This window comes from Enoplosus armatus, chromosome 17, assembly GCF_043641665.1.
Source record: "Enoplosus armatus isolate fEnoArm2 chromosome 17, fEnoArm2.hap1, whole genome shotgun sequence".
Taxonomy (NCBI): domain Eukaryota; kingdom Metazoa; phylum Chordata; class Actinopteri; order Centrarchiformes; family Enoplosidae; genus Enoplosus; species Enoplosus armatus.
The window spans coordinates 1,047,609-1,069,284 of NC_092196.1; the positions used below are offsets into that span (position 1 = coordinate 1,047,609).

The following is a 21,676-nucleotide window of genomic DNA, read 5'->3' on the forward strand; positions in this document are numbered from 1 at the left end:
CCTATACCTTTTTTTTTTTTTTTTTTTTTTACAGTTCCAACAACTCGAGCCTACAAAAGCGGCATGAGAACACTGATGCACATTTCAAATGCGGACCCTTAAGTTTGATGGCAGTAAAAGTTTGAGTATGAACAAGCAAGAATATGAATAATAAAATTGTGTGTTCATTGTGAGGGCTTTTACAATGCAACAGTTAGGCTTTTATTGACAAATCAATACGGGGGGGGGGGGGGTTTACAGAATCAAAACAAAGCTGTAACTGACGCATATGATCTCCCCTGAGGTTTTGTGAGGTAATTCATTTCCTTTAGCAGAATGAATTCCAGATCCAGTTGGTGGCTGCGACGCTGTAACAAGTGCTGTGAAAAACAGTTCCGACAACGCGGCCGCGAGAGCCCCAGAGTGTAGTGCCGCGCCGTCTGCTGACTCCAGGCCAGCAGGTGTGCCTTTAAACCTCAGACGCCCCCCGCACTGATCTCCAGCTCACCTGGGCAGGTGTTCGCCATTGACAGCCATACTTGTGCGGGCTGCAACCAGAGGCAGCTTCCACACGGGCTGGTGTGTAATCATTTAGGACTATAAACAGAAGGGTTAATTACAGATGAGTACGCCTGAACAGAGCTTAGCACGGCGGGACACACAGAGGGTACTGCTGGGATAATGATGTGGTGTAATCATGGCCATAAGTAGAGGGGGGGGGGGGACAGACTGGCCTGTCTGAACTGGCACAGGTGGGATGAAGAGAGGTAAGGATTGAATAAAGGGCTTTCATGTGACATCATTTACTGTCTGGTGGCCATATCGGAGGTCCTCAGCGCCGCAAACAGCTGGTCGTGCTTGTGTCCGCCTCGACAGAGCTGACCAGACATGACACTGATAATGAAATCATTCCACTGCTAAATACCAAATGTCTTGTTGTTAATGAAGCAAGGGTTTGATGAGAAGATCAGTACCACTTTCATGTATGTAGCTGGCCTGTCTCTGTCCAGAACAAAACCCACCCATCAATGTGGTCACATTTGTCTTGTTCTTACATCCGATTCTGACCCTTTGCTTTCTGACATTCCAATGGACTCGCATCCATGGGGATGGGGGGCTCGGCAACGTATCCTGGTAGCTACAAAGGAGATAATAAAAGGCAGAGGAGCCTATTGAATACGCGTTTTAACCTGTCAATCAGCGCTGCGTATCTACAAGATGCAGTGTGTGCTAACGGTTCGTAACAACTCGTGATCATGGATGCTCTTCCCTGTCACCTGCTGAGTCATCGCCATCATCTGCTTGTTTTTTTCTTTGGGGGGGGGGGGGGGGGGGGCGCACCTCTGAAATGCCTCCTCTACTTTACTTTCCTTGCTCATGTTAGCGGCTTCGTGTTCTTTAAATACATCGTCGCCGTGATGTGTTTTTGAATGACTGATGAAACTTGTAGCATTGCGGTTCTTTATACTTATGTAGTACCTCCTTTGTGGTACTTCAACTGAACTTTTATTGCCTCTCATGCTCGCCTGCCTCAGCCATGAATTATTGATAATATTGCAGTCTCGCGAGCAGTGGCCGACACGGATCTGCTTGAGACGTTGCGCTTTGCCCACGCCGTTTTGAGGTAAGGCTCCATATTATTGCGAGATAATGCATCGTGCATCACTAACGGAGAGTCCTAAAACCCGGAAATGAGTCCGCATTTTTACACTTCCGGTTCCCTCCTCTGGAAGTCAGTGGGTTTTTTTTAATGGGTTTTTTGGTTAGATGCCTGAAATATATATATTTATAGCCCAACGTTAGCTTTGCACTTCTGGCAATTCAACCACACAGTGAGTGACGCAGGTTGTGTATTGTGCTATTATGGTATATTGCATAAATATATTCGACCCAACTCAGCGGGACCAACTGCATTGCCCCCATCTTCAGTGTCCCAGAGAAAATAATCCCACTTTCCTCTTTATACAAGGAGTATTACAGTAAACGATATGGATGCTGGGAGTTTTCCTTTTTCAAAGAAGACGCTGTCAAGGTGAACGTGATCGTCCATAACGTGTTCGTGCACATGTTACTGAATGTGGGACCTGTCAGTAGCTTAAGCTGGGGGTGAGACACTGCACTGGTGCATTTAAATGTGACAGATTCATTCGAGGGAACGTGGGACCGCAAACATATGTCAGCATGAACTGTGCCAGAATACGCACTCGTAATTTGTGGACAAGCAAGACAGGTAGAGTGTCTTTCTCTCTCTCTCTCTCGGGGTGGGGTGGGGGGGCATGGCACTGTGTGTGTGTGTGTGTGTGTGTGTGTGTGGGATTGTGAGGAAATGGGCAGCCCAGCCAAGCCCCTCCCTTCCCCTGGCTGGCAAAAAATCACAAGACACCCCTCACACTCTGTGGGTTCTAACACATCTATACTGCCACCTGTTGTTCACTAGGCTGTGCTGCACCCAGCCAGAGCCGTTGCAACGTCCATCCATCTGGCCTAGAGTTGAAATGCCTGAACGTGTTGCCGAGCATATACCTTGTGAAGAGTTTTCAAACAGCATAGCCAGACCTATCGCCACACTTTGGAGAATCATCATCATTCTGGGATAGGGGGAAAAAAAAAACTCCACCCTGGCTTGTTTGTATTTCTTCTTTAAACCGACGGTGCCCTTGCGAAACGGTAACACGCAGATAGATAGTGTGGACATATCTGCAGGATCAGAACCAGAATCAGAAATAATTAAACACTTCTTGTGCAAGAATATAATTTTTTTACGAAGTTTGAATGAAAGTCATTCCAGATTCCAGAAGATTGCCAGGGATGGATCAGACATAAGGTGTGATGTGGATGAGTAGTTATAGTCCAATGCAGAGGACAGAGATGACTAGCATTGCTATATAACAATACGTATGCTATATATGCTATACAAGTATGCATAATGGGGGGGGGGCGCTACAACCAATCAGAGCGACGGAACATGTGACAAAGCAGTAGGTTTGTAACCGTCCGGTTTGTTTAATACTGACGCGACAGCGGATTCAGAGCGTTCCACGTCAGCGGCAGCCATCTTGGTCGTTTATGGAAATGCCTCAGCAATGCTTGAACCCGCCCCATATTAGATAAACGGCTGTGATTGGCACGACCTGGGGGGGGGGGGGGCAACATGAGCTTCCAGATTCGTCTAAAGAAGCACATTGCAGATTCCTTCCTGTGTCATGTACTGCAAAGGCACAGCACAGCCGATACAATAAAGAAGCGTCCTTCCTTTTGCTGTAATTGAATGCAAAAAGTAAATAGCAGAAATTAATAAAAAAAAAAACGAAAGATGAAAGCGACAATCATCAACAGCTCTGAAGCTCAATAGAGAAATGCGTGTAGCAATTTGTTAAAAAAAAGTATTTCATAGTATATTCTGTCCTAAAAAGACAAGAGTTTTACTTCCTTAAGGTTCGTTTTTAAAAAGACTTTTGTTTTTAAAGATCCTTGATTGATATTCAGCAGTCCCTTCATTATTCTGTACAGAGAGACCAAAGCTAACGTTCAGGCTGTCCAGGCGGGTTCAAACTGTTCAAACTAGCGGCAGCACACAAGGTCACGGGTCTGATCACGGCGTCCTGTCTGAATGCCCTGGCGCACACAGTAGTGCGGTCCCTGGTACTGGTAGTCACGCCGCATTACGGCTTTGTTTCAAATCAGCAGAGAGGCAGTGGTGGTTTGGTGCTAATTGCCGTGGCGGTGAAGGTCAAACGAAGCGAGGAGCAGAAGTTTTATAAGGGGAACAGCGGCTTGCGACAGAGAAGGCTGCAAACCATGAAAGCCACATGGAGGACCTGTAAACACACACGGCGCGACACATACCGCATGTTTATTCCAACTAATAAAGCTGCACCAATGAACGAATGAGTCCGCTGCTTGATGAAAAGATTAGGAAGAATAAACGCCGTGTGCAGCGTCTTACAGCATGTTAGCCCTTTCCATTTTCAGGTGTCTAAAATTCCATTCACCTCCATTATATTCGGCAGAAATCTCAAACCTGGTCCGAATGTAAAATACTAAATGTTTCACGTTAGGAATAAAAACTCAAACTTTTGTGGTCAGGACAAAAAAAAAAGAAAGAAAAGTAAACTGATGCAATGAAATACTAGTCTAACCATCATTTTGCATTGTGTACATGTAGGATGTACTGTGGTTAAGTAGTACAGTATGTACATTTACAGTAATACAGTTTGTTCAGTAAATAAAATGAGTCCAAAAGGAATTCCTACTCTCAAATACTTATTTTCATTGAGGAAATGACCTTTACATATTTCATTAAGGTTTACTGACAGGACTATTTTATAATGAGCTTTTCAGCCAGTGCCTGCTCTATGCTGTTACAGGCTGGGGGTACGGCATCGCTGCCGGGAAACGTTTGAATGGCGTGGAAAATGTGTGTTTTCCGTAATGTTTTCGACATAATCTTTCAGGCTTTCGTTTCGTACGTACTACTTATTCTGTTGGCTCTATTCTCACTCACTCGTGATTGGCCGGTTATTAATTAATCCCTTGTATCGGTAGTGTTTTGCTTTTTTAACTGAGGGGCTAGACGGACTCCCCAGCTCTCGGAATGTGTGTTATAGTGTGTCTTTTATACATCATCTGCAATGACGTCTTTGAATTGTGACCAGACCAGTTTCCTCTCTGAGCATTATCTATCCAACGAGCCTCAGTACAGGCAAAGTTAGATATAAATATTACGCTGCAAATGACAAATGATTCCTCAACAGGAGATATCTGGAGGAAGTGTAACTTAAAAACAATGGATTTTCTCAGAAATGCATTTTTTTATGTCTCCAGTTTTACTTTTAGTCCTTCAACGTTCTCAGGTCTGGTTCAGGATACGGGCAGGGGACCAGAGTCAGAATAAGGCAGTTTGACGTCGATGTTTTACAGATCAATGTAAAGTCAATAAGAATGGAATTAATGAAATGTAAAGAATGCAAGGACTTGACCCTGATTAGATGGTTAGTTGCGGCATTTTCGTTTTGCGAGGGGACCCAGTCGGCACAGGGGCTGCATTCTTCAGTAGAAGGCAACTGTTAACAGTGAATTTCCAGAGTAGGGAATGTGAGGTCGATATAGCACCAATGCAACAATACACTATAAATATATATATTTATAGTGATGTAAAAAATACCACAAACACCGGGTCACAATAAGTTAACCCAGTATTACCTTTTGTGATGTACTGATGATGTTTAACGTGTTTAACGATTATTTTCATTACGAATCATTTTTCCTCTCGATTTCTCAGAGCCCAAGGCTTCGGGCCGCTTGTTTTGTCTGACCAACAGTCAGAAATACAAAAGCAGAACAGTAAAACAGAAAAAAAAAAAAAAAAAAAAGCACAAACTCCTCACATTTTGCTACAACAACTACAACAACATTGGCAAAGTTTGTCTTCCTCCAAATGTTTTTTTGAAAAGCTTGTTCTCTAAATCAAGATTAAGCCTGTAATTTTCAAACTCAACACGTGGTAACTGATGCAGTAATACATAGGCAGACCTGATAGACTATTGATCACAATAGTGTCTAGTGTAGAAGTTTGTTATTAAACTAAAAACTCATTACAACATTACATACTGTTTGTTGCTTTGTCTGAAGCTCTTTCCACATTTCAGACATTTCACAGATGTTCACTTGTGTTTGGGGGAAACAAAACCAAGTACATAGTGCACTCTTGGCCACATTTTTAACATCGATAAATGACTTCAACAGTTAATTGATTGATTGATTGATTAGTGCATTGTTTTGTTTTTTTTGACTAATCGATTAACCGTTAGCCCTCATCATTTCAGCCAGTCCGGTCCAGAGTTACCCAGAGTGACACTGTGTCTGGCCGGACCACGCATGTTGTTTGTTGAATTTCTTAAAAGGACATTTATCACCAGAAAATGCAATTCCAGGTCAATACATTTACATTGAAATAACAGTTACGTTATTCGTCTTTCTTTTTTTTCTTTTTTCTTTATCCAGTCGTTTTCCTGTTGTTCTTTTTCTTTTGTTAATCCACTGAAAGAAAAGAAAAGTCCAGCAGTCCAGCGACAGCGTTCAAATCTAGCCAGACAGGTGAGGTTGCTAATCTCAGAGATGGATATCTCAATTCCTGGACGAATAAAACCAAAACTATCTGCGTGGCCAGACCCCCCGGGGGGTAAGCGGGGAAACTAGGCCTATTGTAATTACAGTGCATCAGCTCTTTAATGACGTCTTAATTAAACATGTTTGATCGACTCTTAATACTAATTGCCTCTGATGTCGGTGATATCTTGTCCACTGAAAGTGTGGATAAGAGGCAGCACTGTATGAGACTGGGATCTGCATTGTGTCTCAGACCCTGACGACAATTAATCCCCTACACCCCCTACCCCGAAAACCCCCCCAGCCCCCATCGCCCACTGCAGCTTCCTCATAAACTGAGCCAGAGAGAACCCAATACCAAACCGACCGGCTCATATCATTCACATGGAACTGCCTGAGTGTCTGAGTGTGTGTGTGTGTGTGTGTGTGTGTGTGTGTGTGCATGCGCGCGTTCTGCTCTTTCTTCGCTGTGGTAGGGTAGTAAAAGTAGGTGTGCACCACACAAAGCAGTAAAGAGATTGCTTGTAAAACTCCCTCACAGCCACACACACACACACACACACACACACACACCATACAGAGGCAGCGTAATAAGCACCACATGAATGCACACATTCATTCATGTACACAACAAACAGACACAGGCCCCGGCGTTATTCAACAAAATTGGCACAGAGACAGACACATTTTAACGTTTTTAAATTCAGGACTTGGTAGCATCTTGACACAGACGCAGAGATGGCACAGATAATCAGACAGAGCAGACGGAGGGAGCATTTACACCTCAATACTTTTTGTTTTTAGTGCCGACCCAAAAAAAAAAGCTCTTCTGCCGACAAGCCGCGAAAGAAGTTTGAGCAGGTGGAAATGCATGTGAACATAGTCCATGGGTATCAGCCATTTGCCTCTAGTGCCCGTGCTTCTATTGAATGCCTGGTCAGAGTCATTAAGCGCGTTTCCATCCGTCTGTTTTCATTGTACATTTTCAGTTTGCACATGAAAAAACCGCGAAAGAGACACATAATGGTGGCCACCTACAGCATTACAGCCGTGGATGGAAATGGCGTTTTGATTTGGATTTTATTTGCTAAATTTGGGACGGAAACCTGACTTGAGATACCATGTTTGAGAACTTTGGCGTCTTTTGTTGTGAGACCTGGTTGATATTCCTCGGATTAGATACCTGTAAAAGAACAGCTGTGGGAAAGGTGTAATATTGCCTATATCTTCAAATGACACCCTGCATTAGTGGGAATGTGAAACTAATAACATTAAGGTCAGCTCTGTTCCATCTAGAGGTTCCAGGAAGCCCTCTTGATTTTAAGGGTGTAAGAAGTTTTATATATATATATATATATATATGTGTGTGTGTGTGTGTGTGTGTGTGTATATATACCGTGCATTTAATTAATTTCTAGGATGAAGACAACTACATTTAAGGGTTATTTTATAAGTTTATATATCTTTATTTGTTTATCATAAAGCCAGGCTGCTTGGACTATTAAAACGTATGTATGATAGCGAAATTAAAAGAAAATCATAATACAGACATAGAATTGTGGTCCTAAAAATATGAGGAAACATCATCTGATACATTGCAACGTCCACAGGAATTGTACAGTTAATTGGGGGGGGGTCAGTGCATATGCAATGGGAAAATAGGGGTCCCTTCAGAAAAACGGTTGGGTCTCAAACGTGTTCTCTCTCTCTCTCTATTCCACGGCTCACTCGCTATATATGACTTTGCTGTAGTTAGTGGAAATCAGACATTTCTGTTCAAATGGCAATTTCTAATTCACAGGGTCCCCCCCCATGCATGAATCCGACATATTGGATTAGTGGGATTATTTTGGAGTCACAGTCTCTGGCCTGATAATTAGACTATTTGGGTGTGTCTTATTAGCGCAGTTTATTAGGCAGTGATACTCGGTGTCTCAGCCTCTGGTGACATCGGAGTCAGACAACTACCCAACAAAGAGTTTATTAGAACACATCCCACTGTCCCCCAGCCCACACACACACACACACACACACACACACACACAGTGCAGAGAGAAGACACACATGGCACACAAAAGGCTCAATTAGCTTGTCACAGTTCATATAATAATAATGGATTTAGAATAAACATGTTGTAGTAGGCAAAAAAAAAAACATTATCAGTATAATTACTCTCTTCCTGTTTCTCTGATCAGCTGATCATGGGCGTTCACTCTCTCACTATCCAACCAGATTTTAGCCATGATCAGACAGTCATATTGCTGCTGCCAAAACAAAAATAAATATGGTCCCTCGCTCTCTGTCAGCAGTCATGGAATCGCTGGGTTGATCTCATCAGAAGTCCAATCCTCACCACATCCAGAGACTAGACTCCATCGGGGGGGAGGGGGGGGGGGGGGGGGGGGGTCCACTGCCATCTGGCACTGGTGATGTCATTTGGAGTCTGCGCAGTGGTGATGGGCGAGTGGAGCCGTGGTGTGGAGGTCCCGCCCATGCATCCCAATCATGAGCACACCGCAGTCAATCACAGCTGTCAATCATGACATTTCACCTCCCCTTTTTACAGCATCAAATAGCTAATCAAAACCAAACAGATCATAAAAGTGAACACTTGAACAAACACCGGCGTGATAAGAACTACTACAGGAAGCCATCTCTGGGAAAAATGTATTGATTTTTTCAGTTTGGCCCACGTCCCATCCGCTAACATGGATGGAGGGGGCGGGGCTTCTGACCTATACTGCATCCAACCACCAGAGGGCGATCCAGATATTTTTGCCATCACTTTCTTTATTTCTTTATATACAGTCCATGGCTGCTATGGGCCGTCTAGCACTACGGTGGCTCAGGAGGGACACTTTCAGAACTGGCTACACGTGGGGAAAACGTTCCCACCGAACGCAATTACGGTACCAGTTAAATTTCCCTTAACCAGCTACAACAAATTGGGCTCGAGGTCACAGGGTTGGTGAGGTCAGATAATGGCAGTTTCTGACTGTGGCAAATGCACCAGACAACAGGCAGCAAGTAAAATCATGTATGTTGTATCCTTTAAAGGTGCAGGTGCGTCCACTGGCACTGGCATGGTCTGTGTCTTCCACATGGGGGTACAGGGGTACAACCTGCCTCTTTCCCGTTGCATGCTGGGATAGTTCTCCAGGACCCCCGTCACCATAAGCAGCTTAGAAAACGGATGGACGGTTCTGCGGGACGGAGGGAGGAATATCCGGCCATGTTTCCATCTTGCAATAGATCGCTCCCGAACACACACACACTGCCATCAGTCTTGTAAAACCATCATTAATTGGAGTGTGACTGCAGCTATCCATCTTCCTGCGCTTAGACCAGAGCAGCATAGCGAAGATGTGAATGTGTGTGTGTGTGTGTGTGTGTGTGTGTGTGTGTGTGTGTGTCTTAACCAGGCTCATCTGTCTCCAGTCTATTGATGATGTGATCCCACAGAGGTTGGTCATTATTACTAGGCTACTGTGGAGTGGAATGCTGAGGCGGTCTGTGTGTGTGTGTGTGTGTGTGTGTGTGTGTGTGTGTGTGTGTATACATGTCTGCTTGCCCTCTGCCTGCCAATAAATCCAGAGGCCACATTGGCACTCAGCACTAATAAAGATCGCAGTCTCTCTCTCAGTGTGTACATATGTGTGTGTGTGTGTGTGTGTGTGTGTGTGTGTGTGTGTGTGTGTATGCGTTGCCTGGATTTGTCTGGATGGTGAAGGGAGAGTTCAGTCTGTCCGCCTCAAACATTGCTGGATTTATTTTTCTGCAGTGGCAGCGCACCGCTGCATTAGTGTTCGCCCATCGTCAATTTGTTTTTGGCACAGACCGGCGATGACGGTACTGTGATTTGAATTGGTTCAATATCTGCATGGGCATTCACTTTGAATAGGTGTCATTCCAGTCAACCAGCTGGGGGCCGACACATGGATGGTATTGAGAGAGCCGGACGCTGCCCACCTACCTCACTGCCAATTTTTCCCCCAGTGGCCGAGTGCAGTACTGCAACGATTATTTCTTTTTTTTAATCCATGTAAAATTTTCCCAGAGCTTAGAATAGCTATTTTGTGCGTGTGTGTGTGTGTGTGTGTGTGTGTGTGTGTTTGTAACGTCTACAGGTGGGCAGGGTCAGGGAGGGGAAACACTAATGTGCATGTGCAGTGGGACGCAGCAAGAAAACCTTTTTTGGCTCTGAGTTCAAATGAACGGTCGCCATCTTTGATGTTGGATCTAATTTCCGTCAACGCAAGCGGTGGGCCGACGCTGTTGGCCGTGCCTTTTGTACCATCTGTATGCAGACCACCCTGTGTCTTATACGTATGCGTAAAACTCATCCACAGCTGTGACCCGACGGTACCACGACCAACGCTGTGCCGTGTGCTTGTTTAAAAAAGGGAAAAGCACGTCTCGTTTCGACGTTCGTAGTTTATGCAGCGCAATAGCCGTAGCATCATTTTAGTTTGCATTTCCCTCAGCAACTTGCATTTCAGTCCCACGACAACACCTTGTGCCTCGGGATCTTTGTGCAGTTCAAATAAAACCTTTGGCAACCTTTTGGCAAATTGGGATCGTCAGTATCGAACCCTTTGAAAACGGAACAGCGATGTGTCGTTGTTTGCACGGTCCCGTTCAAATCCATCTAAAGTGACAACCATGAATAGCTAATTGTGCGCTCGCGATGACGCCATTTTACGTTACGTTGTGGGCGGTGAAGAAGTCAGAGAGGGGTTGAGAAACAAAAAAAATGGACATAGTTCAAATAACTTACAGAGTGTAAATATTTTATTCACAGTTCTGCATTTAGAAATCTTTTGGATCAATGTTGTTTTGTGTGTTTATTTTGCAAAAATTTGATGAAATAAAATCCTTTTAGTAGTTTCTTTATTTATGACACAATTTCAATACTTTTATCAGTGATTATGGCATATTGACTAACATCATCTTCCAGCTTAGGTTGCACAGATTTTAGGGATATGAAGCATTTGAAGAATTGTATCACAATAAGCTAAAAGTCCAATATAGGCACCGGCGGACCGGAGTCCAAAGGGTTAATATACTATTATCATCACTTGAAAATCAATCAACTGACTGAGAGGGCCTATTCATATTTCGGGAATCACGTTACCGTTTTGTTTGCCTCTTCCAAATGTGTTTGACTAATCTGTGGATTGTGGGTTTTTTTAACCTGTCTGGTTAGAATCCTATTTTATGACAAATAAAAGCTGATTAAATAATAAAATTTAAAAAAAGTCTACATTTGATCCACGTTCATTTGAATATTCAAATGATTTTTCTGTCTTCATTGGTCACAGATTTGACTGCAGCTCTTTGCTGAGGAATTAGGATTGAACAAGCTCACTGGGGACGTAACTACACATTCGTATGAATGGAGCTGACGGAATAAAATGGCCTGTAGTCGTTTTATTATTAATATAACAGCTAAACTTAAAACAGGGCACATAACAAGAGTGTATTAATAAATAAAATCATAATAACAATAATACATTATGTGTATACACTGTATTTAATAAAATATGTGGTTTTTTTACTTGCTTTTAATATGGTTATCTAATGATGGTGTAATACTCAAATAGTGTCTATAGTTAGGTTTGGGGTCAGTCCACTTCTTCTTATAAAATAAATAAAGAATTGCTGCCTTCAAAACAAAGACAAAGTCTTTATCCGGCAGATGGATCAGTCTCTCAGTCTTTCCCCACATAAGATGCTCGAGGTCCATCTAGAATGTTTTTGTGCAAATATGATGAAAAAGGGGGGGCATTCAGCTGTTATCTTGCGTGGGTTCTCCTGACTGTGACGAGAACCCGGCTCCACCGACAGCAACGGTATCATGTTTAGGAGGACATCTGGTGGACAGCTGGAGGAGAGTCCCTCCAGAGCCCCGTCGGGGACAGACTGGGCATCTGCGGAGCTCTGTACATCCACAGAAGCACTTTGCAAAGATCGCTTCGTTTTCGCTCACAGTGCAGAAGTCGTCACTTTCAATTCAGCTGGACTGCTGCTTGTCAAGAAAAGAAAAAGACAAGAAGAAGAAGTCAAACAAAAGACATGTCTGGCCGCTGGTCTCGGGTGATCCAGACCTCGTGATGCACGCTTGCCTTTGCTTGATAGTGACAGTGTGAGAGGCGAACAGGAAGTAGGGGAGAGAGAGAGAGAGAGAGAGAGAGAGAGAGAGAGATGTGGTTTGCCCTTAATGTGTATTTGAAAGTGATGGGGTACATACACAATGCACAGAGAGAGAACGGGGGTTAAAATAGGGGCCCAACGTTTCATAACATCCTGTTTTCGAAGGGTTTTAGTGCCAAAGATGCTCAGTGTACATCAAATAAATATATGCATAGTCTACACACACACACACACACACACGCACAGAGAACACATCGGAACAGAAATGAACAGCAGTGGACTGCATGATGATTTTATCAGTGTCCAGTGTGTTGCGTCCAGACTGATGGCAACTGGGAGGAAGGATCTCCTGTGGTGTTCAGTGGTGGGGGTGGGGGGGGGGGGTGCACCTTGGTGGTATCAGTGTGTTGCTGCTGTTACTGAAGGTGCATCTTGTCCAGGAAAGCATGAGGGGGAGTGAGAGGTGATTATAAGCCTAAGATTATAACAAAATGATAAATTGTATAGTAAAAAAAAGAAACCCAAAATGAATTCAGATGAAAACAAACTCTTAAAGTATGTAAATATTCAATCTCCCAAACCAAAGTAAACTTTGCTGCCTCTTATCTTCTGGCGCCCTCTGCTGCTATGGAGTGTAAATAAAACGAGCTCGCTCTCTCTGAGGCTCTATAGAGGAATCTATCATTCTTTTACAAGACACAATCAATATTTATGAGCAGGGCCTTCGTCCAATCAGCTGTCAGCGTGGAAAGCGTAAATCAGCTGACAGCCCGCCTCCTCTTTTCAGTGGCGGCAGTAAATGGCGCTGAATCATTTACATTTCGCTGACGTTTTCATCTGCGGTTACTCGCTGGACAACATTAGAGCACAGTGGAGGGTGTAGGGGTCAGAGGTCACAGTGCCTGACAATGGGTTGATCAGAGGAACGAAGGAACGGCGAAGGAGTATGGCAGTCTGCGGCTGCCGATAATTCAATAAAATCATTTAAGGATTCGAAGGTTTGATTTGTCAAATAATATGTATGTTCAGGTCTGTGTACTGACAAAAAATATATAATCAAATAATATTATTTAAGAAAATAATATGGTATAATGTATTATATGAATAAACATAATGAGTTTGGTAAATATATTATTGCAGTAATAAAAGAGCAAATAATACACAATTTAGTGCTTTCTTGTTTTTCATTGGTTTCAAAGATTTCACATGTAATTGACTCACTTAGAAATGCTAGGAAACTGGCATTTCTATTATATCTTGTAACTTTATGCTAAACACAAAGCTACATTGCTTTTCTTGAAATATTCAATTCAATTCAATTTTATTTATATAGCGCCAAATCACAACAAAAGTCATCTCATGACACTTTACAAAAATAGAGCAGACTCTTTATAATGTTATATGGGTGTAAAGGACGGAACTACACCTGCCTGAAATGAAATAATGCGATTAAATGCGATTGCATGAAAAGAAGATAGGGTCTGTTGATTTAATATTATTCTTAAGAATGTAGCTTGTGGTTAAATCACACTTTAGAGGGATATGTAGCTTACCATTCATAATCTCATAGTCTTTTTTGTCTCGGGTAATACAGGAGGAGACTGATTGCTCTCACTCTTTACCAAATTGGGAGAGAATAGTCATTCTTCAACTGATACTTCAAACCCTTTCAGGTCTGACGTCGTCTTTCCATGTATACACTACGGAATTCATTTCTTTCAGAAATTAGACTTCAACTGACACTTTATCATCTACACTTCTACACTGATGTTTCAACTCTTTCCAGCACTTGAACATTTACACTTTGCACATAAATTGGCACTCTTCATTAAGTGCTTAAACTGAAACTTCCACATTTACATTCTTTCTTGAAAACAAATAAAAGATGTTGTTAATGAGTTACATAATTATGTAGGTTATGTTTCATACAAAACAGTGTCTTATTTAAGAGATCCAGTTATAAATTGTGGTATTATGGGGTGAGACATTGTGTGTATATAACATCTTCAAAAATAACAGAATTTTCCTATGAAGTTCTGACAAATGTGTGGAGATTATATCAACACTGAATTTATAAAAAGGCGGAACTTCCCATAGACTAACCAATAGGTACATAGGACACTGGATGTGCTTTGAAAGGTCACTCCTCGTAAACTCGTCATTCCCGGCAACAATGTCCAATGGAATTAATGAACGTTCCTTTGGTCCCGCCTCCACAAACCTCCCGGCCAGCCAAAAACATTGTAGTTCAGTGTAGGCTCTTTCTGATAGGCTAGAGTGACGGAAGTAACCTGGCGACGGGCCAATTATGAATGAAGGAGGGTTCTTTCTGACCAATGGGCATTTAGGACGTAGATACTGAGCTTATAAATGACAAGGTGACAGTCTAGCTCATCCTACACTCATTGACTGCCGCGGTGTGCGAGAGCAGCTAATCCCGGACCCTCCGAAAGCCGTAACAAACCGGTAATATTTGCCTTTCACAGCTCCCGCGCTTCATATGTACTCACTTGGGTCGTGTTTTAAAGCCATGTGTGTCTGCCATTTACACCCCACCGTGCTAGTCGTCGGGAAACGTCTGTAAAGCTAGCTGTCATTGCTAAATTCGCTAGCTAGCAAGCTAGGTCGGCCATTCAATGACTTGATTCCTAGGAGTGACTTCTGAGCCGATTCGCACGTATGCTCTTGGTTTAACTATGTGACAGGTAATGGAGAAGTAGCAACGCGAGGAGTGCATGTCGGCCAGAACCTTTGCGGTTGTCGTGCTGGGCGCCGGTGCAAGCAGCGGGTCACGCACCGGACACAGCTCGGCCAAGTAGCGTTGACAGGCGGTTGAATGTAAAATGTCTGACACTCTGGGCCTACCGTGCACCGAATCAGCCCGCCGCTGCAAGGACATCCCTGCCGGAGACCTGCGGCGCCACACACGTCCCTTGTCATTGCAACTCGGCGCGGTCGAGGTTTATTGCGGCGGAGAGTGCACCGTGCCCGCTCCCCAGGCCCAATGTGACCGTCCGTGGCTCATTTTTGACCTTCAAGTCTGCAGACTGGGTAGCTTAGCAACTTAGCTTAGCTCCGGCGCTTCCCTTCTACTACGAGGACAGCCAGCCAAACCCAGGTCTACAACAGCTGACACAATAATCCAAGCTAACCTCTCCTTCTCCGTCTTGCGAGGGTTAAAATCGCATTTGTCTTTGTTTCGTTTTTGTTTTTTTTTAAGTCAAAATTCTGATGTTCACGGAACTCCACATCTTGGATTAGGTGAATCTTTCCAGCAGAAACGTCCTCGAGGATTAAGCTTAATGGCGTCCGAAAGTGGGAGCGTTAAAGCCATCCATTCAGCATGTGTAGATATTGGAACAGTTTTATCTGGAGCTGATCCCTGTGCGGCAGCCTGTGCAATTGGATTAGCCTCTTGGCTGAACTGGCCAGAAGCAACAGATCCGAATTGCTTCCCCCTCGATCAACTTGTTGCTAATCTTGACCTTTTTTTTTTTTTTTTGCATAACGCTACTCCACATTGTCTTTTCTATGATCGGGGCATTTTTATCCTGAAAATGACCTACATGAGAGTGTGTGTGTGTACTTTGACCCTGGGCTTTGAACCTAAGGTAGCTTCTCTCTACTGTAAAGCTGTAGGTGTTTAGTTAGAAGCTGTGTCACAAAGCTGTATTGAACTCCAGTTGTGGATATATTTATTGCCCACACCTTGACATTAAGATGAAACTCCCCACGAATTGTAGACCGTCAATTTCCAGGTTTCGCCCACCTTTTGCGTTTTGTGCTCGTAATCTGCATGGGTGGCTTAGTAGTTGCACTGTCTGTAACTTGTAAGGTCTTAACCAGGCCACTGGATCACAAGTGGAAGTGGATATGCATGAGAACACTGACTACAGATGTAAAATGTTTCTCCCCTCTTTCTCCCTCTCTCTTTCTCCAGCTTCCAGCCATGTATGCCTGCGCCAAGTTTGTCACTTCTCCTGCTGTGGTATGTCAGCTGCAATACTTCTTGAGACTAAAACAAGTCTAATTGTTTGGGGGAGGTTTTTTTTTAGGAAGCATAAACCCATAATGTTATATTTCCCAGACATGACTCCAAAGGGTGACTACCTTCAGAGTTGCATGGCTGCGTGAGCTTTTTTTTTTGGGGGCATCCTGTATTTGTTCCCAAGGACACGGTAGTTAGGAATGACAGCCATGTTTGCTCCATTCTCTTTATGACCGTTGCACAGTTAGCGACGTTTCCTTGTCAGCTGACCCCCCCACCCCTGCAAGCACGTTGGGCCATCACAGTCGTGGAGGACAAAGTTATTTACATCTGACACACTGGGGGGGCTGAATGGATCGTATGGCCAGAAGTGCCATTTTAATCATTCTAGGTGCCATGGTAGAAACGGTGTAGTAAAACCTCGACAGGTTGACGGATCACTGTTCTCTCTCACAATGTTTGCGTGTGTATATGTAGCTGCATTGCCCTGCTATATGTAACTACCTGTGGGGTGTGTGAAACCTGAACATTTCAAGTTGCGACAGTGGCTATTGTCATTGTAATTGATAATAATTAAAGGAGAAATGCTCCATAACAAGTTACATTTTCCTAGCTTTATTTAATTTGGTAATTTGTTATCACAATCTTGCAGTCTTTGAAATGATCTTGATGCACATGCTTCATCTCAGCTGCTCATTGCTGCTTATTTCCCCCAAAAAACTACACAACAATCTAATGTAATTATATTATTTTGTCAACTTTAGTATGCAGTTTTTTGTTCTTTGCGAAAGAAAATGTATTGAAGCATGGCCCGTGGTGGACGTGCGCTAATATTAAATATTGTTAATTTTGTCTGTCTGTAGCTGCGTGGGGGGTCCAGAGTCCTCGCCCGGCCAGTCTCCGTCTCCCTCTTCAACAGACCTGAAGCCACAGTGGAGCAGCAGGTCAGTCCTTTTTGACCTTCAAGTAGCTTTTGCCTTCTTGCCAACAGGCCTGACAGACACTGGGATATGTATACGGATTGCCAATATTGAAGAAAAAAAACTCTTCTATCAATGTCAAACTGAGGTAACTGGGCACAAGACGCAGATTCTGTACTATTTCTCCAGCGCTCGCATGTAAACTTTTAATACCACAAGGGGGTGTGCCTCACCTTTTGCAATTCTGCACAGATGAGCGAGGATACACAAGACCAGCCATCGCGGAAGACTTTCAGTTTAAATACTCCACTTCATCTGATACATTTGAACGAGATGGCAGAGAAACACTAAAAGTGTTGAGTGACCGTTATTTTCTTCTTCGCATCTGTAATTCAGACGTGACTCCTAAAGAGAAATGCTATTTAATGCAAGAAGATGGGGATCCTAAACATCGTCATGCTTCAATGGAGTTCATGTAATCCACAGCCTGTTTGGTCATAAATCTCACTAACGGCAGCGTGTGTGTGTGTGTAACAACATGTTTGATCATCTATTGTACAGCATTCCATTATTTATCGGACCTCATGTGTTAGAAACTCGTAACTGTAGAGAACATAGGCCTAAATAGGCTGGCAGTGGCCGGACATGGCGCCCTTATTGCCTCATCTAGTGAAGCGTTTGTGGTACCTTACGGACCCAGTGAGGGTATATATGGACCATTTCCTGCTTCGCCCCTGGTTACATGGTAATAACATTACAGGCGTTCACCTGGCCGCCACATAATGGCACAGGAAAGACACCAGAGGAAACGACGGGTTACTCTTAAAACGCATTTCCTCGTTTGAGCTCTCTTCACTTGGTTCGCTTGCGTCTCTCCATGCATCCTCGGCGGGAGGGCCGAAGACGCAAGTGAGGGCAAACGTGGATGCAATGTTTCAAGAGGCTTGGTACGCGCCCGCCGTCTTCAAATACAGCTCCAGTGCGACGTCACTGTTTTTAGCACCTGAAAAGTTAGCGCCCCACGGTTGCATTGCAAAGTGAAACACCCCCCCCCCCCCCCCCACAAACTATCCTGTCAGTGTTGGCTAGAAGAGGCAGCAGCGATGCCTATAAACATGGTGGATTGAGGGATTGTGGGATTTCGTGAGCAACTGAACTGCATTGAGCCAGACTATCGCAACCACTCAAGAGGGACGATTACTAGCTGCGTATTGATAACATGTTTAGCTCTCGGTTAAGAAAAATGCTCAAAATTTGCAACCCTAATATCAACATAGAACACATCTATAAACAAATGTACTGCATGTGGTGATTGACATCAGTTTATCTGCATTTTACCATTAAATTGTATTATGATATTGGATTCCACACTTTTGGTGTGTACAAGCACCCCTCACATCCTGTGGTTTAACAATTCAGTAGGTCAAATTTTACTGTAAATGTCCCTGAGGTACAAGATGCCATATAGCTGCCTTGCAGTGGATACATTCAGATAACCTTTTTAAATGCATGAAGCGCATAAAAGTCAGCTTTTTACGTTTCTCTCCCTCCTCCTCCTCCTCCTCTCCCAGGCCCTGTTGCCAGTCAGCCAGTCGGCGGTCCTGACCCGCTCCTTCCAGACCAGCGCCGTCTCCCGGGACATCGACACTGCCGCCAAGTTCATTGGCGCTGGTGCTGCCACAGTGGGTGTGGCCGGCTCAGGAGCTGGAATCGGCACAGTGTTCGGCAGCCTCATCATTGGCTACGCCAGGTAACGTTTTTACTCGTCGGCCCACTTTTGAAGCATTTCTCAGTGTTTGCAGCTTGTGACGGTGACGACAACCGATCCCTGATATCACCATCATTGATTGGTTGTTTTTTTTTGTTTTTTTAAAACAGACTTGAAGCATAATTGGAGGTAGTCCCTGACAGATTTTTAAAGCCTTTCAAAACCTTGAAATTAAGTGTTGGGTGGGACGTCCCGCTCTTCATGGTCCCATTCAGATGAGAACTGGATTTTTAATCTACCCCTACTCTGTCCAAAACAGAAAGGGGAAATTTTAGTGACCTTGGAAACAGTTTGTCGTCATTTAATCATAGTTATGAATAACTACGGAGCATGAGGTTTTTAAATGGGTGAAAAAAGGAAATGAGTAATATGTCAGCACAAGTTAATAATTATCTCACTCGCTAATTCATGCATATAAATAATTAGAAGATAATGTTAAACAATGTCAATATTATACTGCTTTATTTTGCACTGTTAAGCTACGCATATTTTTATTATACCCTACAAACACCTAAAGCTTACTAATGAACATGTTCTAGCTTGTTTCAATTCATACAAAAGGCCAAGTGTAAATATTTTTTTTTTTTTTTTATTATGGCCGGTTATGTGCCAGACTACTTTGTTTGCCAGGACCAGTAACTTCCTTCCAGTATCTTTTGGACAGGGCCAAACTAGCTGTTTATGCTAAGCTAAACTAACCCGCTGCTGGCTCTAGCTACATGTATACCGTACAGACGTGATCTTATTTAACTCTCGACAAGAAAGCGAAATATGCATATTTTGCAAACGGTCGAACAATCGCTATAGGAAAATTATGAACACACACTACATGCCTGTCTTTGTTTTGATTTATAGTCAAATAAATGTTGCTGGGGGGTTTTTTATTGTCTGTAAATTTAACTTTGTGCACCTCTGTGCCCCCCCCCCCCCTCCTCCACAGGAACCCCTCTCTGAAGCAGCAGCTCTTTTCCTACGCCATCCTGGGCTTTGCTCTGTCTGAGGCTATGGGTCTCTTCTGTCTGATGGTGGCGTTCCTCATCCTGTTCGCCATGTAAACCTGGAACCACGCCCCACAGCTTCCCATCACTTGCCCTTTTCTTCCCTGTCTCCTTTCCTTCCTCGCTCCCTTCTCCCTTCCTTCCATCCAGAGGGGGGGGTCGGTACCGTGAGTGAGCTGGTAGGCCGTTCCAATCAAAGGAGGGAAAAAAAAAAAACAAGGAAAAATATTTACATCTGAGGGTAGCAAACCTCCAACCCTACAGTTTTATGTTCCTACTCTATTTTTGTTTTTCAGAAGTTTTATGTAAGACCTCACTTCGGTTGAAATCTGTCCAAAATAAATGGTTGGGATAACTAAAAACGGTCTCCAGTGTTTTTTTCTTTTTTTAATCTTTCATTGTATGTACAGGTAGTTGTTTCAAATGTCACTCAGGTGTGTTTGCCCTCCTCCTATAAATGATGACGCAAGTTTGCAGAGAAGTGTTTGATGTATTCCCCAGTCTTACCTCCTGTTTAGATATTAAATAAAACAAACCTTTTTCAATGAAGATGTATCATGATGATTGACCATGGCAATTATAATATTACAAAATTTGTCCTTATGTCCAGATGTCCTTAACTTGATGTACTGTTAACTCTACAGTACATCGGGGGGATCAGTTCTATGACCCTACGACATTAATTGGTGTCTGTGAATATACATTTCTTCATTCAGTGATGCATGAGTCTGTACTCTTAATAGTAAATATTCAATTTTGACAATTGTAGTAAAGCAGCGTACTTTGAGTCCACATTTACAACATAATGCAATGTGTTTCATCAGTGGCCTATGCAGCGGTGCATCTCAGACTAATGGCTGTAGATGTAGGCCAATTTAAAAGTTGATAAATGGTAAATTAAATGGTAAATGATCTCACTTATATAGCGCCTTTCAACCTTCACGGTTCCCAAAGCGCTTTACAGCTAAGTCTCATTCACCCATTCACTCACACATTCACACACCAATGGCGACCGAGCTGCCATGCAAGGTGCTGGTCTCCATCGGGAGCAACTTAGGGTTCAGTGTCTTGCTCAAGGACACTTCGACATGATGGGGGCAGCCGGGGATCAAACCCCCAACCCGCTCTAACCAGCTTTTACCTCCCGTGCGACAGTGCTAACCACTGCGCCACCATGCCGCCCAATTCCAATAATTTACTAAAGTAAATTATTGGAATTTAAGTCAGTATGGCCCTCTGGGAAAAGAATGTTGCATTGCAGTGTTATGGTGGGGTAGAGGGTACACTACAAGCTAACTAAATGACATATTTTGCAGGTCTGCACGGTATTTGTCACATCCCCAAAAGATCAATTTTGGTATTGGAAGATCACTGGTTTTGACCCCCTCAAGGGTCACAGTGCAGTAACTAACTCATAAGTAAGAAAAAAAATAACATGCACAGATATATGCATGGTGCTACTGTTGCCCGTGCATGTCTTGTAAATCCTTAAGAATCAGTATCCATGATGCACCCACGGTGTGAGAAGGAGCGCCACCGCAGGTCGTTCATTCCTGCGGCTAGAAGACTGTTTAACTGCACATAAATCTGCACAATTTGTACATACTTTATATTTTTTTCCGTGTATATATTTATATTTATTTTTGTCCCCCACATTTTTTATATCTATTTATTATTTGTATATTGTTTTTCTATTTGAAAAAATACTTCTAATTCTTATTGACACAGTGCTTGTCTGCTGTGTGTTTCTGCACCTTTCTGT

General features: G+C 43.3%; 1 protein-coding gene across 1 annotated transcript; it reads left to right on the top strand.

Annotated features, from left to right (window-relative positions):
- The first annotated feature begins 14,618 nt into the window (after positions 1-14,618).
- Positions 14,619-20,276, top strand: atp5mc1 (ATP synthase membrane subunit c locus 1). Its single transcript, XM_070922477.1, has 5 exons — positions 14,619-14,706; positions 16,181-16,228; positions 17,092-17,172; positions 18,720-18,898; positions 19,857-20,276. The coding sequence occupies exons 2-5, from the start codon at positions 16,190-16,192 to the stop codon at positions 19,969-19,971; spliced, it is 414 nt and encodes a 137-aa protein (XP_070778578.1). The 5' UTR covers positions 14,619-14,706; positions 16,181-16,189; the 3' UTR covers positions 19,972-20,276.
- The last annotated feature ends 1,400 nt before the right edge of the window (positions 20,277-21,676 follow it).